This window comes from Seriola dumerili, unplaced genomic scaffold (assembly GCF_002260705.1).
Source record: "Seriola dumerili isolate Sdu_G_001 unplaced genomic scaffold, Sdu_1.0 BDQW01000149.1, whole genome shotgun sequence".
Taxonomy (NCBI): Eukaryota; Metazoa; Chordata; class Actinopteri; order Carangiformes; family Carangidae; genus Seriola; species Seriola dumerili.
The window spans coordinates 20,276,244-20,293,408 of NW_019174404.1; the positions used below are offsets into that span (position 1 = coordinate 20,276,244).

Consider the following 17,165-nt stretch of genomic DNA (forward strand, 5'->3'; position numbering starts at 1 on the left):
CTGTCTATGCTTGACTTGGTGTCAGCGATCTTGTTGAGGCTGGAGACCTTGAAGCCGTAGGCATTGCCTCTCTGGCCCTTGTTCATGAAGTTGCCGAACGCCAGCACCACCTCCAGGACCTGAGTCAGCCGCTTGCTCCGAACCACCTCCTTGGATGCATTCAGGATGGCTGGAGGAGAATGGAGAGAGAGAGAGAGAGAGAGAGAGAGAGAGAGTGAAGCAGCTGGAAAGTTCATACAGTTGGTGACACATGTGTATGCACTTTGCTTAAACTTACACCTTACATAATAAACTGGCCTTTTTTCCCTTCCCCTTCCATCCTGTTTCTCTACACAGCCCCCGTGGACACACATGCAAACTAAAGCCTCAGCTGTATGTGGCCCAAAGGTTCTCATCCTTTCCTTCAGTTTTAACATCCTTCATGATGATTGATCAATATTCCCCACAACAACTGGGCAGCTCAGCGGGGAAACCCATCAAACTCTTCCATCCATCCATAAAACAGCAGGGGGAGGGGAATATTCCAAACACAACCCCGTGCTGTCCACTTCTTCTCCCCCCTGAGAACAGACTTGTCTGGCAAAGTGCAGGTGGTTCCCCCTCTCCACAGAAGAAACCTCAGTGTGAATGTGAAAATCATTAACAAAGTCCACATTGTTATTGTTACAGTTCTTTCTGCTGTGATACAGCATGGGAACCATTCTTCTGGCTGTGCTGACCGTGTTCTGTTGGATGCAGAAAGGCTTGGCTGCACACTGCACTGTCTTTCTTTGAACATGCCGGGTGGTCCAGAGAAACATGCTCTCATCCAGAGTATATGACAAAGTAGCATTAATAATAAAAAGGAGATGAGAACTCTATTACGGGCATCCATGAATAGTGTGGTCTGGGAACATTTGGATCCAACAAGAAATATTCTGAAGGCTTGAATCAATACTCAAACTCTCTGGATTACACCACTGCTGGTATGTCCCTCCCTTCCCTGGCAGCCGGAGTTGTCCGTCAGAAAATACATTAGACTAATCTGAGAGGGGAATGAATAGACTAACTGACAAAAACATGTCAGTCAACAGTCACTGCGAATAAAACACTGCTGGCACAAATAAAGTGAAGCGCCTATCACAGCCCCGGTGGGCAATAAGGCCACCAGAGAAATGTCTTCCAAGTAGCTGTGGCTCGAACAGGCGCTACGACAGCTCAGTCATGACGCACCAATGCGCACACACGTGCACACACACACGTCTCACTGGAAGGCTTTTCCCGCAGTCTTTGAAATGAGCTGCAGTGTTTACGAGAGAGGCTCTCCCCTTTCAACACGGGCCAGCTTTCCAAAACAGCCTCCCTGGTAACCTGGGAGCCGGCTCGCAGGGAAAAACTGCAGAGGGCCAATATACAGTCGGCCACCCGCTCTCACCATGCACACACACACACACACACACACACACACACACACACACACACACACACACACACACACGTACGCTTAACACACAGAAGGGTTCTCACAAGGCATCGTGAAAAGCATTGGTCAAAGCTGATGACACTTTGAGTGTTTGAAACTTGTGTACTGTTTTAGGACAGTTATGATCAGAGGGATTCTTATTATATATTATCATAGAATATCTCTCAACAAAATTAGTGTCTACAAATTCCATGAACAGACTAATAGCCTATTAGTTCCTCCTCAGATTAATCTTTACAAAGTGGTCAGAAATACAATTCATTTCATTTTATGAGAAGGCTGAGGTGGGGACTGTAGCTTTTGGCAAACGTCCTTCAAACAAGGAGAAAATAGAACATTTGTTGCGGTGGATTACTAACACATTTAACGCGCATTGTGACTTTTTCCAGCAGCGGGAAACTGTGTGTATGTGTATGTGTTCATGTTAATGAAGCAACAACAGCGTGCCTCACTGTTGTGTACTGAACAGTTCTTGGACAACAATGGAGCTCTGTGGCACAGGGGAGTAGCTTTGGTTGACAATGCTTGTTATTACAATCAATCAGCTGTTGGTTTTGGTCTTTTCTTGGGTTTGTTGACAATAAGCAAAAACATTGAAGTCTTATCCTTTAAAGCTGGAGAGTTCACACAACGCTGATTAAGTCTGTCAGCATAAGGTAAACCTCTGTGTATTGCACAGTATACTAGGGCTGCACAATTAATCAAAAATATTATCAAAATTGTAATACGGCCAAGTGCAATATCCAAATCTCAGGGTCATCATTTTGTTTTAATAAAGGTCAAATGTGTAACAACAAACCATAAATGAAGCATTGTGGTGTTACAGAGATGCCTCGGGCTACAGGTCATATTCTGCAGATGTGAGGGAACAAGCTTCACATCATCACCATCACCTTTATATTTTTTAGGGTGAAATGAAATGCAAAAATTACCATTCCAACTGAAAGCGTGACTCATCACAATTGCCAAAATTTTTTTTTTTTGTGCATATCGTTCAGCCCAGCAGTTTTAAATCTGGTGTCTGTGATGATGTTCCAGTGCTTGTGCACCGGTGCCGACGGCTTTCACATCAACCGAGCAGTGATTGGTTTGCCAGAGCTGAGGAGGGGAGCAACAGTACAGACGGACACATGGCAGGCTGTAGCAACAAGGAGCATGGCGGAAAACTCTAGGAAGCGTCCAAGAAAAGTTTCTGATGCGCCAGATAAAAATCTTGCTTATTTACAGGATAAAAACAGAAAGCAGTCAATGGCGAGGTCAAACAGATCACCCTTGCTATGGCTTTTCCTCTTTGGAGAGTGTTTGTGTAATTACTTTCACTGCCAGAAGGGGGAGGCAGAAGTTCTGCACCGCAGGTTTAAATAAGTGATCACAGACAGTTCACTTCTGCTTCCTCTGCCTTTTAGTAACATCCAAAGTGTTTGCACTTACCCTCAACTTTAGGCTTGGTTTCACCGAGGCGCTCTGCAAACTTCTTCTTGAAGAACAGAGCCTGCAGTCTGTGCTGGTAGTGGTCAATTCTGTTGAAGAGAAGAAAGAGGTAAAAAGAGGAGAAAAGGAAAAAAAAAAAACATAAAGGGAGGTGAGTTACATTTGTCTCCAGGGGAGTGTTAAGTTCAAAGCTTGAAGTCACCCAATCGTACAAAACTCCCTCTCTCAGTTTTCACGGGCCTTTTATCATCTACTCGGCTCCCATCAAGCTGCAAGGCTGACAAATGGGTTTGTTAGACCTGCTCAAAGGTTTACCAAAGGAGGGAGTAGGAATTTCAAAAGAGGGACCAGGGATATTAAATAGCGAAAAAAAAAAAGGAAATAACTAAATCCCAGATGTATTCTTCAGACCACAGGAGATGTGGTCACAAGGAAAGAAAGTGGACATGGGTAATGTTTCTCTAAAGGGGAAATAAAAAAGGTTTGATTATCTTGTACTAACACAATAAAAGCACTGATTTAAAATGTCTCCACTCTGTGATGTGATTGGAGTCCTCAAAGGGCAGCCATGACTTTTTTTTCTCAGCTAAATGATGAATCACCCTGAAGTTTGATGCTTGTTCCTGATTCCGGCCTCCGCCTCCTCCTCCTCCTCCTCCTCCTCGCTGCCTCATTCTTGTTCAACCGACATTGTGCTTTTGTGCTTTTCAATATTTTAGGATCCATTTGTGTCAGACACATATTCCATCTGTTTTATCACAGTCCTGCGTACCTGCTCATCTCATAGAGGAAGCGATCCGCCCGGGCCATGCGCTCCAACTCATGTTTGTGCTCCTCCAACAGGTCGATGTCACTTTTCTCTGGGACAAACTTCAGCAGCTGCAAAGACACAAGGACGCTGTTAATCCAGATGTTCGTGTGTATGTAGATTTCTACAAAACTTTAACACTACACACTGAAACATTTCAGGTTGTTTCCTTTCCGCTTCCTTGCCACTTTGACTGGACGAGGTGCTGATGAGGCAAAGTGCGTTAAACCCCTTTGAAGCCTTTTTTTTTGAACAATAGAAAAAATCTATTTTCTTGCCCTCATCAATCAAATCGATAGTCAATGTTTTTACCTACCCGACCAGTCGTAATAGAGTCATTGAGCCCTGCTGCTGCACTGCTATCTTACATGTATGATCATTCATCAAACACTGAACCTTACCTGCTCCAGCATATCTTTGGCTAGCTCTTCTCTCTCATCCATCTCCAGGATCGCCCTCTTAATCTCCTCATTGCTCATTTTTAACCTGCAAAGGGAAAAAAAAATTGTTTTAATTCATTCAATCATTTATTAAAGTTCGATATTTTCCACTTCTGTGTTTTATTTGAAGTGTTGATCCATAAGAAGATATATTTGTGGTTTTAAGAACCAAAAACCATATCAATGTAGTTTTACATCTCCTCTCTAAGGCCTCTCTCTAATAACAACAGGTCAGTGAGCCAATGAGAAGAGAGGAGGCTCTGAGTCTCTCTTCTAATAGGCCGACTGTTTTCTGAGTGATTGAATAAAAATGTAGCAGATTTCAGGTAAATACTTAGAGAAACAAAATCCTATAAGGTTGGATTGTTGGGCAAGGTGGGCGGGGCTTGGGGCATGGCTGAGAGCCACGACTGCTTTGTTGTGACATCACAAAGTTCCAGAAATCCTGACGGCTGGTTTTAAGGCTCAGTGTCTGAATACAGGCTGTGTGCAGTTCTCTGTGGACTGAGGCTTTGATACTTTCACAGTATTAATATAGAACCTAGACCTGCTTTATAATCAAACAACACATGGACATCTACCTTTGTATAATATGGAACCTTTAAATTTAATTAAGAACCACATGACAAACACATAATACAGAAAACTGCGAGTGGGTGGACACTGAAACTCCGGTCCGATCCAGTGTCAGTCCCAAGAGCACTGACAGCTGTTTTCAATGCAGCTGATCAGTGTTAAGTGTGCTGGGTTGTGATCAACAACAGCAATGTTAGTCTGTGCATCAAAGCTGTATTGATCAACTGCTGACCCCATTTGGGTCTAGTTCAGACCCTGGGGTCATTTGCTATTGACACGAAAGTGGGTTCAGTGACCATGCTTCAGTCCTGTCAGGCACAGGGAGGCCTCAGAAAGCCTGTTTATTGATCTGTGAAGGGGGAATAGGATTCAAATCCTCTAAAGAGCTTTGGATCATTGCTGTTAGGAGACATACAAATGGTATGTTGTCAGTTTGGTTTTAATGATAACAATTGATTCCAGTTCAGATATAGTGGGACACTAAGTCCCTTGGGAAGTAGGTCAATTTTATGTGTTTTAACTGATTTTATATGGCTTCATGTGGAAAATACAATACTTAAAAATAGACAAAACCCTTATTGAAATCTGAGATGCATCCTCCCCTGGGCAGTGCGTTCTGTCTGTTATATGGCACTCACTTCCTTTCAGGAAAAAAAAAAAAAAAAAAAACATGATTCGATTACACTGACAGATGTCCTTGTGTGTCTATTAAAAACACATTTCCTGCACCAGACATGAGGAGCACCTGCCTCAAGCAGCTCCGCACTTGAGTTACAACTCAACCTCCTGACCCAAACACTGCAGTGCCACTTATTCCACATCAGCTTGTGAATGGGGAATCTGTTCAGAATCATAATCTAATGAACAGAGAGTGACCAGCTGCTTACTGTGGGTACGATGTAGCGTAATTAATCATTCGGAACAGGGACCCTTACTTTGAAAGCAGGATGACACAATTCTGTGCACGTCTACCGTCGATGACCGACAGCTCTTTGACCTTCCGCGTGCTGACGTATATGTCATCCATGGAGCCCGTCTCCTTCTGCAGAAACATAAAGACAGAGACTTTGCAACATAGTTCCATTCATACAAAATACAAAGCCTGCAAAATGAGACCTCTCCTCCTCGCATCTGTTTGACATCTTTATCTCGTTCAGAGACGACACGACCTCTTCTATGAATTTAACATTGTGTTAATTTGGAGCAGATCTGAGGCCAGTTGTTGCAGTTTGATCACTGCCACTACAAAGCGCAGACAAAAAGGTTGCACTCCAGCCAAATACTTTAGTTGGCCTCAGGTCAAGTTCCCTGACCTGCTTTTGCACTGACTGTGTCTGTCAAGTGTTATGCATCAGTTCTCAGAAGCCATAATGCATGCCTCATTAAAAATTATACACCCTGGACTGGGTCTATATGAAAACACATTTAAAAAAGCTGTGGAAATTGAAAAAAAAAAACTATAGAACTCGAATTCATGGCGGAGAAAATCTAAAGCAGGTCTTGGGAGTGGGAGATTTTTTTTGGTGAGTCACCGCGGCAAACACAATGCAGGCAGGCCCATAAACCTCTCAGAGGAACAGGAAACACTGTTCAAAACTGGGTTCAGGCCAGTCACATATTTTCATAAGCTTCACACAAATGTAGTAAATTAAAAATCCACAAGGGGAAAGAATACATGTCTGAGAAAAGTGGCCGGGGCTGCACGTTAAACACATTCTATTTATGGTCCGAGCTGGTTTCCTGCTCGCCAGAAAATGTCCATTTTGAGGTTGCCGGGTATGACGTATGTAAAACAGATGCGGCTTGTAAAGAAAGTGTCATTTTTCCATGCCCGCGTTGACCCACGTTGCCTGGCAGCAGACTGAGGTTGGCACCGGGTTAGGGGGACAACTCCCATTCACTGGGCTTGCCAAAGCCCTCTCTGCCCACGCGCTACAGGCAGCTTTGCCAGCTTGTGTATAGCATGTACACTCAAACCAATGTAACAGGAGACTCGCCCCTTCATCTTTTATAGCAGTTATTAAGTGGCTTGATCGAAATGTGGTCAGGTGTTTTTTTTTTTTTCCCTCCTGTGCGAGGCAACGTGAGCGCGAGGGCTTTTTTAACATGCAGACTTTCCCCGCTTAGTTCATGACGAACAATTATCACAATTAAGGCAATGAAAGATGATGATGGTAATGATGGTAATCAACACAATAACCAAGATGAAAATGGAGATGATAATGAACAATATGGCAATGATGATGAAGATTAATGCTCCATTTACGTTTGGGGTTTCTGAAGCTCCACCAAGGGAAACTGTCCAAGTCTACAGCCAACCAGCTACGCACCGTCTTTCATTTGCTATATACTCTGCACTGTTATAGTGAGAAGAAAATAAGGCCTTTAAACCTGCAATAATGAATTCATACGATGGTATAGTAAATGTGTTAGCAAATAGTTGCATTTCTTTATTTTCTGCTTGATTATCGTAATGCGCTTTATTCTGGTATCAGCTCGTCTTATTTCTGGAACTAACAGGTACGATCACATGACTCCGGTGCTCGCCTCCCTTCGTTGGCTTGCTGTGAGATTTTGGATTGATTTTAAAATTTTATTGCTGACTTCTCAGGCTTTAAAACGGCTCTGGTTCCAATTACACCTCTGATTTATTGACAAGGTACGTGCCAATCGGAGAATTGAGATCTGCAGAAGGAGGCCTGCTGGTCACCCCAAGGTGAAGGCTTGTGACTAAGGGTGACGGGGCGTTCATTATTAGACCCCTAACACTGTGGACCTCTCTCCCAACTCAAATCAGACACTTTAACTTCTTTTAAATCCCTCCTTAAAACACATTTCTTTGTCTTAGCCTTTGGTATTGTGTCATTTATACTGTTTTAACCCTAATTATTGTTTTTACATATTTTATTGCCCCTTCTCACTGACTGTCAGATCTTTGTGCATGTTGATTTGAGGTGTTTTTTTTATTTTTGCTGTTCTTCTCTTTTTATTATGCTCAGGTACTTTGGATCTTTCTTTTATCTGGTGTTACTTGTTTCTTGTAAAGCCCTTTGTATCTTTGTTAAGAAAACCGCTATATAAATAAAGTCATTATTATTTATTTTCTAGCAGACGCAGAGCAACATTATCATTCATTTGGAGTCATGTCAAGCTACCTGATGAATGTAAACCTTTTAGCTCTGTGGTCTTCACCAGCTCCTGAGGGAAATGTCTCTACTAATGAGAGCGGTGAGACTAAACTAAAAGACTAACGCTGTAAAACCAAAACACTGAGCTTAAAGATACTAAAAAATAAAAAAAAACTGAGCAGAGTGATGCAAAATAACTGGACCGTTGGCTGCTGCTGCTGCTGCTGCTGCTGCATTGCGGAGGAGAAGGTGACAGAGCAATGAAGGTTGGTAACCATGAGGAAAAAAAAAAAAAAAGAAGAAGATGCTGGAAGACCTTTAACTCACCTGTTTGAAGGATTGATTAGTGAGCAGGTCCTACCCAGGCAGTCGGAGAGTGCAGAGAGACACAAAAAAAAATTGAAAACACATGCAAAGATTAGCACTTCAAGCAGAAAAAGTGGTGGCTAGAGAAAAGAACTATAACTACGCACACTACAAGCTGAAGCTGGGAAGCCCTCTGTGAGAAACACAATAATCACCTACTGTCCAAGTCATCAGGAGCTCATGAAAGCTATAAATGTGAAAAACCTCTGTGTGGCATAGGAGAACAAAACAGATTTCAAACTCTGTTCTATTTCGGCTTCTGCTTTAAAGAGGTCACGGTTGTTATAATGTATTCGTTTGATTGCATCTACATCTGTCCTGACATAAAAAAAACAAGAACATGAAAAATGAGTGTGGTAACTAATCCTACGGAGGGCAAATGTAAACAAGAGCCCATTTTTGAAAGGGAGACCAAAGACAAGCTCAAAAAAAAAAAAAAAAAAAAAAAAAAAAAAAAAAGCAATTATGCCATGTATAAACTTTGCAATATTGTCCAGTCGAATTGAATCTCGCTTCTGCCAAATGGAACCGAGTTGTCAAAGCCAGGAAGATCTTGGGTTTTTATGTGGCTATATCCATAGAGATCTACATTTAACCGCTGGCCTGTGCCAATAAAAACCTGCTCTGTATAAATAAATACCCACAGTAAATCACTGTCAGCAACAGCCTCAAATGACCCATTACTCTTAAATAAAAGCCTGCGAAGAATAGTTGTGCTCTCAGCTGTCAGGGGGCTTTTAAGCATGGCAGTAAAATGCATTACACAGGAATTCAACATGTATAATGCCTTCTTAGAGATTATGTATTGCTCTTCCATTGAGCCTTAAAGACCTTGCTTTAAACTGTGATTATTAGAAACTAATTAGGGCACATTAACATCCCACTTAAACTCATTAGAGGGAGTAAGATATATCAATTTGTGCAATTGAAGCCAATATTATCATATGATGAGTGGTATTTAATTTGTTTGTAGCACAGAAATAAGAAATTGCTATGCACTATATGGTATCGCCCCAAAGGCGTGCACACTGCAATTATCCTATTAGTTCCTGGTTCAACATGACTTAGTGAATTGCCTCTTTATTTTAGTGCACTAGCTTCAGGAAAAAAGTTGCCTGTATCATCACTACTCGTGACTTCAGTGGTGTTCACTGTTTCCTCTGTGTTTGCCCTGATTCATGAGCCCACGAAAACCCGGACAGTTCACCAGTTCTCACACATAAACGCTCTGCAGATACAAGGGCAAAGCTTGAGCTCTGTGGCATTTCTACAGTAAGGCGTTCAGCAGTGAACAGCTGCTCCTGATAGCCTGGAGCTGGACCCTCGGCACTCTCAAGAGTCCTCTTACAACATCCCCATCACAGCCCATCACACACACTCTCACTTATTCACACACATAAAAAAAAATAAATAAATCAAGGCAAACTTCAAACTTGAAACACAACTCTTACTCAACTCACTTATTCAAACAACAGGCATATAACGGACATACACGCACTGAGCCTCAAGTCATAAAACTATATTCCACAATACTGTAATCCACTTGTGAACAAATCCAAACCTGCTGTCTTTGATAGGCTGAAAACATCTTCTCTATGTCCTTGAGGTCAAGGATCTTGAAAGCTTTCAGGTCATCAATGTCATTCCAGATGGTGCCATTGATCACATTCTGGAAAGGGGTTAAAAGAACAAAAGAGATTAAACTTTTAACACTGTTTAACATTGAGAGTAAGTTTTGAGCCGTTTCCATACTTATTCAAATCAGAGATAAAGAGATGTTTTGACTTTATTTTGCAATTATATCAGTTAAAAGAACACATCTATATCCTGCAGAATAACCATGCTCATACTATCATAAGATCTGTAGGGCCCTAAAGCTCTGAAGTAAAACTTAACTAAAACTAACAACCCTTTATGTTAAAGGTCCCATATTTTCCTCTTCTCCTGTGTTTATTTGAAGTGTTGATCCATAAGAAGATATATTTGTGGTTTTAAGAACCAAAAACCATCTCAATGTAGTTTTATATCTCCTCTCTCAAGCTCTGGAGCTCTAGTAACAACAGGTCAATGAGCCAATCTGATTGGCTGATTGTTTTCTGAGTGATCCAATAAAAATATAGCAGATTTCAGGTAAACACTCAGAGAAATCAAATCCTGCAAAGTTGGATGGTGGGTCCACGTGGGCGGGGCTTGGGGCATGGCTGAGGTCAGTGACTGCTTTGTTGTGACATCACAAAGTTCCAGAAGTCCTGACAGCTGGTTTTAAGGCTCAGTGTCTGAATACAGGCTGTGAGCATTTCTCTGTGGACTGAGGCTTTGATACTTTCACAGCATTAATATAGAACCTAGACCTGCTTTATAATCAATAAAGACATGGACACCTACCTTTATACAATATGGGACCTTTAAGTTAATGAATTAGTTTTTTATATAGTGATCTTACGTTTTGGACAATCGTGGCTTTCACAGTTGCAAAAAGAAATTTTTTGCTTAAATTGAAGTAAAAGTTTTTAATGTTTTCACACAACAGCAAAATAGTTTAGCAGTACAGATGTTCTCAGTCTTCTCTCACCTCTCCTAGTTTAGACCAGTTGAAGGACTTCAGGGGATGAGAAGGCTGAGGGATGGACTTGGAACGCATTGTGCTCGCTGAGTTGAAGGAAGAGGGAATCGGAGGAGGCGGGGCTCCAAAAATGGGAGGGGCTCCCGGTGGAGGAGGCGGGGCCCCTGGTGGGGGAGGAGGTGGGGGAGGAGGCGGGCAGCTAAAGGGTAGCGGAGGAGGAGGCGGAGGGAAGCCACCAATCATAGGTGGAGGAGGTGGTGCCACGGGGCCGCCAGGAGGTGGAGGAGGCGGGAAAGACACGCTGCCACCCTATTGGAGGGGAAACAGAGGATAAAAATTAAGATATTATAAAGTATTATACAGTAAAAAAAGAAGTTATGTTTCATTACATTCATTTGTGGATGAGTTTGTCCAATACAACTTACAATAATACTATAATATCAATTAGCTACATGATGACAGAACAGTGTATTACTGGCTTGTACAGTGTGTTGTATGTCATATTGTGAGTATAAAAAGCAGCCCTGCTCACAGCTATGTCATTGATGCGTGACGATAGGTCTAGGACTTGTTCCCTGGCCGAGCGCAGCTCCACACCCTCACGCTGAAGCTTGTCCTTCATCTTGTTCAAAGTCTTCATCATATCATCCTTTTCCTGGGTCTTGGTTTCACACTCCCGCTCCTTCCTCTCTAGTTTAGCTAGCAGCTCTACATGATCTAAGAAGGAAACAGAAATGTATACATATGATACAGATTCACACATTTGTATTAAAAAACAGATCAACGGAGATAAAAAAAAAATGATGACGATGACGATGCGTCTGATGATGCATTTTCTCTTTGAACCTGCAGAGTGCAGTGTGTCAAACAAGTATTACCTTTCCTGAACTTCTCGGCCTGGTCTCGCCACTGTTTCACCTCATTCTCATTGACCAACCTGTGAAGCAGGCAGACAACAATAAGAACCAACACAAAAACAGGCAGATGCACTGAGCACAGCCTTGCACAAAATGGGGGTCAACTGCGGTCCAACCAAGTCAATCCTCCAAATTTTGAGGAAATGGAATCATTGGATTGAAAATCCATTGATCTGTGACACTAATTTTTGACTTTCTTTTTGTGAGTCATTAGATTCATTATTAGCATTGACTGGGTTGGTGCAGATTGCTCTTATAAGCTGCATAGAAGAAAAATTAGTGCTAAAATAAATCCTGCATGGCTGAAATCAATTATATTTAGAGTTATGAATCCTGGCACTTAGTTCTGCAGAAGGCTTGAGGTTAAACAGGGTTACACTGATCCAGCAGTGAGAAATGAGTGTTTCTGATAATGAAGCAATCAGAGGAAAAGAGAAAAACATGAAGTCCATGTAAAAAAATGAATGAAAGAAGAATGAAAAGATGATTGAATGGAATCTTTTGAGATGAATAAAGACTGGAAAGTGAAACCTTGAGCATCGGTGGTAGCCACAGCTAGAGTTGAGAGAATAGACATGTTTAAGTGTCACTAAGCACAGAGTTTAAACAAGCAATAAAAAAAAGAGAATGCGAGAATAAACTACTGAAAAGGAATAGTGCTGATGCCAATGAGGACAAAGTAACTTCATTGTGGTGATGATTCACACTCTAATGCTTGCAATCAATTCACACGAGGAAATCCACAAGGCCATTTAAAGGCCAATTGGTCATTAATCAGATTTAGGTCTTCTAAGTGTTTGTGTTAGTGAGCAGGGCTGTCTGAACTTGATTACAAAGTCAGTACAGTTTTAATTACACCTCATTAAAACAAAAATACACAATGACTGTATTGTTGACTGGTCGGATAAATGCCTTTAACATAGCTGTGGAAAAATATGATTTGTACAAGAGTGTTAATTTTGGGTCAAGAGCACGCGTGATTAGTCAGACCCATCGTCATGGTGACCGCAGATGATGAATGGCTTTGTCTCCTGGTTGTTTTAACAGTTGTTTTAACCCGCCCCCCCTGCTCCGGCGGCACGGCACGAGACTGTGCGTTTGCACCCGTTAACTGTCGGGGGCCTCCGGCACACAGCCAGGACAATGTGGGGATCTCAGTTTATGCGCTCTTTTTCCAGGCGTAATTTACTCTAGGAGAGTTTATGGAAACACAACAATTCTTTGGCAGTAACGTAAAGTGAGGCGTAGGTTTTGACCACGGTGATGAATCTGCAGCGGACAGTAATGGACGTCCAGTGTCCAGGTTCACTTTCTGTACGCTATTGGAAAGAATTTCCAAGTGTGCTGATTGCACACATAATGGCGGCTGAATTAGTGAACAAAGTAGGAGCTAGCTGGTGCCAAAGTTTTACCACGCAACATATTTTATGGTGCTTTCACTGCTGAGACTAAACACATTCATCTTCATCATCAAGCTTGGTTCAGAAATAACAAAAATGAGGAGAGTGGAAGAGAAAGATGGTGAAAGAGAAGAATGACAGCACGTCAAAAAGAGAAACACACACCAAATGTATTGTATAGACAAAGCCCTGAATGCCATCTTTTAACACTACCTACACACGTCCGGATTAGTTTCAAAATTCAGTGAAAACCCACGACCACAAAAACCAGCAAATGTCAATGATCATTTGGAAACAAATCTCTCTGAGCGACAGTGTAAACTCTGCCCATGATGACATATGCGAAACACCTACTTCCAAGTCATAACGCTTGGTTTTCCTTATTCAAATGATTACTTCTCCCCGTTGTCTCCTACTTGAAGCCAAGTGACTGCTTCACCGCACCTAAACATGGCTGACTTGGCCGGCCTATCCTACTTAATGCGATTAGAGCAATTTCTTTTTGATCTCCATCTTCCGCTTTCATGCCAATTCACTTCGGCTTCCTCCGACTCTGCCCACGGCCCCATGCTGCAAACCTTCACTTCACCTAACCTTCCCGTGCAGTCACATTCTCCTCTCCCATCACTGGCACAATAGCTCGAAATGAAGAATAGGCAAACTGAGAGTGTTAAAAGTCCTTATTACACATGATGACTGTAAATGTTTCCCTCCACCAAAGCTCTGATGCATAACTCATGATATTCCACTGCCTCTTTGAAGTGAATTAGAGGTTGTGAATTAGAGGTGATGCTGATTGGACGCATTAACCACAAGATTTTTCCAGAAACGAGAGCGTGTTTACAGCTTGAGTGGATAAGAGGAAGCTTTTAAAAAGAGGCATGGAGAAAGCGATGGACACTGGTATAAATCACAGTATAATCTTTGGCCTGGATCACCTCTCACAGTACACAAGTGCCTGAGGATGATGAAAAACCATGTGACTATCATTCAGATAAAACAAAATAACTTATACATTCACGTAAATGCATCAGAGGAGGAAATATACCGCATGACCCCTTTCAAGTTTGCACTTCGGTTGAGGATAAGAAAGTTCCACTTACATGCGAATGATGTTCTTAACACTGAAGTTGTCCAGAGGGGCGATGTCGGGGTCCTCTCCCTTGTCGTCCTGTAGGACTATCTGCTGGAGGATCCTGTCTAAGAGCTGCCAGTGCTGCAGGCTGCCACCGCCACGCTTATCTGGATGAGGGTAGTCCCAGTAAACTGGTATGAGTTTCAATATCTAAAGTTGGTACACTCCACATATGATCAAAGGTTTTTCCCCAGACCTCAGATACATGGAAACCTGCATGCAGCTACTCACAGGGCATCTGCAGGGAGTGTTGGAGGATGGAGAGGAGGTGGGGGTAGGCATCTGTGTGGCTCAGCTTCTTCTTGACCAGCTCAAACATGGCACCGGCACTCTTAGTATCTATATGGGCCTGTTAAGAAGAAACACAACCACTCTTGATTGGAGTCTGACAATTGCTCTGTTTGACTTCACACAGGCAAAATAGTTAAGTCTCTGATGTCACAATCTGACAACAAAATAGACTGTTGTCTGGGGAGTATATTACTCACCATATCAAATCTTTTGGCCAGCTCCGAGTCATCCTCATTCCGCACCATCTCAAAGAAGTCCAAATGCCTAGAGAGCAACAGAGTAGCAGTAGTAGTTAAATACAATGGGGTTGGGACAACTTCTTACACAGAACCACCCCCCCTCCCAAAACCTCCAATAAGTCTGTTTGGATGTCTGCCATTAAAGGTTCATAACTAGTTGTTCATAGGAGATCTAACTGAGCTAGACCTCTCAAACATAAGTGACATCGCTACAAAGGATAATTTACATTTCCTTATTTGTGAATGACCCTTTGCAAAAAAAAAATATATATATATATATATACATATTTGTTCTTATAGAACATAAATTATTTCCTGACATGATGTAATAACATTGCTGGTTATTTCCTTATTTTGTCACCTTCATCACAAGGCAAGGGTTACCACTTCAATACTTTCCCACATACTTGGTATAAATAAGATCAGATGGTAAGAATCAAAATACATCCAGAATTTCTTTTTATTTTGCAACAATAATTATGATAATAATAATAATAATGATAAATAATAATCATAATTTTTGTTATTATTATTGTTAAACATAAAGCAGTGTAGTCTGTGCGACTCCAAACAGTAAGAATTTTTTTCTTTGGTCTGCAACACAGAATAGTGATCATTTCATTAGGGTTCATTCTCACCTATCCAGAGTGGCGTTTTCATGTTCTCGGAGCTTGTCGATGACGGGCTGGATGCCCAACATCAGGAACTCGTACCTTAGGTGGAGACGGAACTCCAGGTTGTCCTGGAAACATAAGAGTATAATAAGACAAGGTGATCAAACTTTTTCACAAACACACTTTTAGCGCAAAGATATTTCACAGAAAAGTCATGCCCTTGTAACCCTCTGAGAAATACTGTATACAAGTTAAGGCAGAACCAAGAATGGCCCTGGAAAACAGATAACTGTGGCTTTAACTGTGAGACATAAGTACAATGTACATGCAATATTACAATCACCAAACAAGCCCTTGACAAACAAATTGCATTCATATTGGATTGTACATGTTTGCGATATAAAAAATTTAGATGAGAAAATTTCCCTTTCATGTGTCTGCGGTAAATTTGAAGCCAATGTTGACAAAATCTGTTTCTGGTAGGCTCATTTTATTACAGCTGGACAGAACCAGGCTCGCTGTTTTTGTCCATGTTTCCGGTCTGTATGCTAAGCTAAGCTAACTGGATGCAAGCTGTAGATTCATATTTACTGTACAGTGGTGTCAAGATTCTATTTATAGCATATATTTCCCGAAATGTTTTTTTTTTATTTAAATTTAAGCAGGTATGTTGGCTTGGTTGTAACATACAATTACTTTTTCACCTCAACAACGAACATGATTATTTTCCCACTATATTCAACCAAGGTTTGCCTATGTTTGTTGATAGTGTGAATCTAAAAAGGCACATGGGTGTTCATGCAGACCTCCCCAGCTCCAGCGTTCAGCACAGCGTTAATGAAGGACATGATGGCTGTCTTCAAGTTGACCTCGTCTCTGTAGCGGCCCGTACTCTTGTCCAGCTCATTCAGCAGCGTCTAAATGATCAGGATAGATGGGAGAGTTAGCAACTGTGTCAGTGACAAAAGCAACAATTCACTGGAGACATTATGATTTATCAAAAACTGAGCTGCTGTAACACAACACTGACGACACCTAGGTGACACACGGCCACTCGTTCTCACTCCTCACACCCTCCTCTGTCTCTTCCACTGACCACCCCCCCCCCCCCCGACATACTTCAGCAGCTTAATCATAACTCAAACCAACATTAAAGGGCCTCGTAAGTTCTGAATCAGTCAGCTCCTGTTGTGTTAGCTTAGCCCGAGGTGGCATGATTTGCTCACACCCCGAGGGACGCGTGAGATGTGGCTTGTTGACTCAGTCCTGCTAGTCACTAAAGCATTACACATTCCCTGACCTCCATAACTTTGGATGTCCTCACCTGCCTTTAATATGTCCTGTGTGTTGATTTAACCTGAGGCCAAGAGTCTGAGACTCTACAGCACGAGCCTCCAACTCATCAAAATGACCACAGTGTGATTTATTTAAGCATCACTCTGAAATATTTTGTCTGCCCTTTCCCATAGTCCTTGTCTGCTCCATGTCTCCAGCTAAGGCTGCCTAAGTATTTTAGAAATGTTTGACATAAGTTTTTATTTATACTGTTTTTTCCTATTTATTTGATCTTATCTATATTCCTCTTTCTTCCTCATGTTCTTTTTGCCTTGTCTGGTTTTATTTCTTTTTGTAAATCACTTTGTGACATTGTTAAGAAAATAAATAAATAAATAAATAAAGTTTCTCTCACCTGGAAGCGAGTCCTCTCAGCAGCGTATTTCTGGTAGTGCGCCATGGCCTGCAGCACCTTCTTGTGTCCGTCAGGTACCAGGCACACGGCCCCGAGGATCTCCAG

At 41.9% G+C, this 17,165-nt stretch overlaps 1 protein-coding gene across 1 annotated transcript in view; it reads right to left on the reverse strand.

The window, feature by feature from the left end:
* Positions 1 to 17,165, reverse strand: part of daam2 (dishevelled associated activator of morphogenesis 2) — a 61,452-nt gene that overhangs the window by 9,354 nt on the left and 34,933 nt on the right. The window contains exons 5-20 of the mRNA XM_022750102.1: positions 17,061 to 17,165; positions 16,177 to 16,287; positions 15,395 to 15,498; positions 14,715 to 14,781; positions 14,458 to 14,575; positions 14,195 to 14,333; positions 11,653 to 11,711; positions 11,307 to 11,491; positions 10,784 to 11,083; positions 9,773 to 9,880; positions 8,173 to 8,202; positions 5,653 to 5,759; positions 4,103 to 4,187; positions 3,666 to 3,772; positions 2,894 to 2,982; positions 1 to 169 (exon numbers count right to left, since the gene is read on the reverse strand). The exon at positions 17,061 to 17,165 is cut by the window's right edge and continues 229 nt beyond it. Coding sequence (XP_022605823.1) covers positions 1 to 169; positions 2,894 to 2,982; positions 3,666 to 3,772; positions 4,103 to 4,187; positions 5,653 to 5,759; positions 8,173 to 8,202; positions 9,773 to 9,880; positions 10,784 to 11,083; positions 11,307 to 11,491; positions 11,653 to 11,711; positions 14,195 to 14,333; positions 14,458 to 14,575; positions 14,715 to 14,781; positions 15,395 to 15,498; positions 16,177 to 16,287; positions 17,061 to 17,165 — 1,883 coding nt within the window. The remainder of the gene's footprint in view (positions 170 to 2,893; positions 2,983 to 3,665; positions 3,773 to 4,102; positions 4,188 to 5,652; positions 5,760 to 8,172; positions 8,203 to 9,772; positions 9,881 to 10,783; positions 11,084 to 11,306; positions 11,492 to 11,652; positions 11,712 to 14,194; positions 14,334 to 14,457; positions 14,576 to 14,714; positions 14,782 to 15,394; positions 15,499 to 16,176; positions 16,288 to 17,060) is intronic.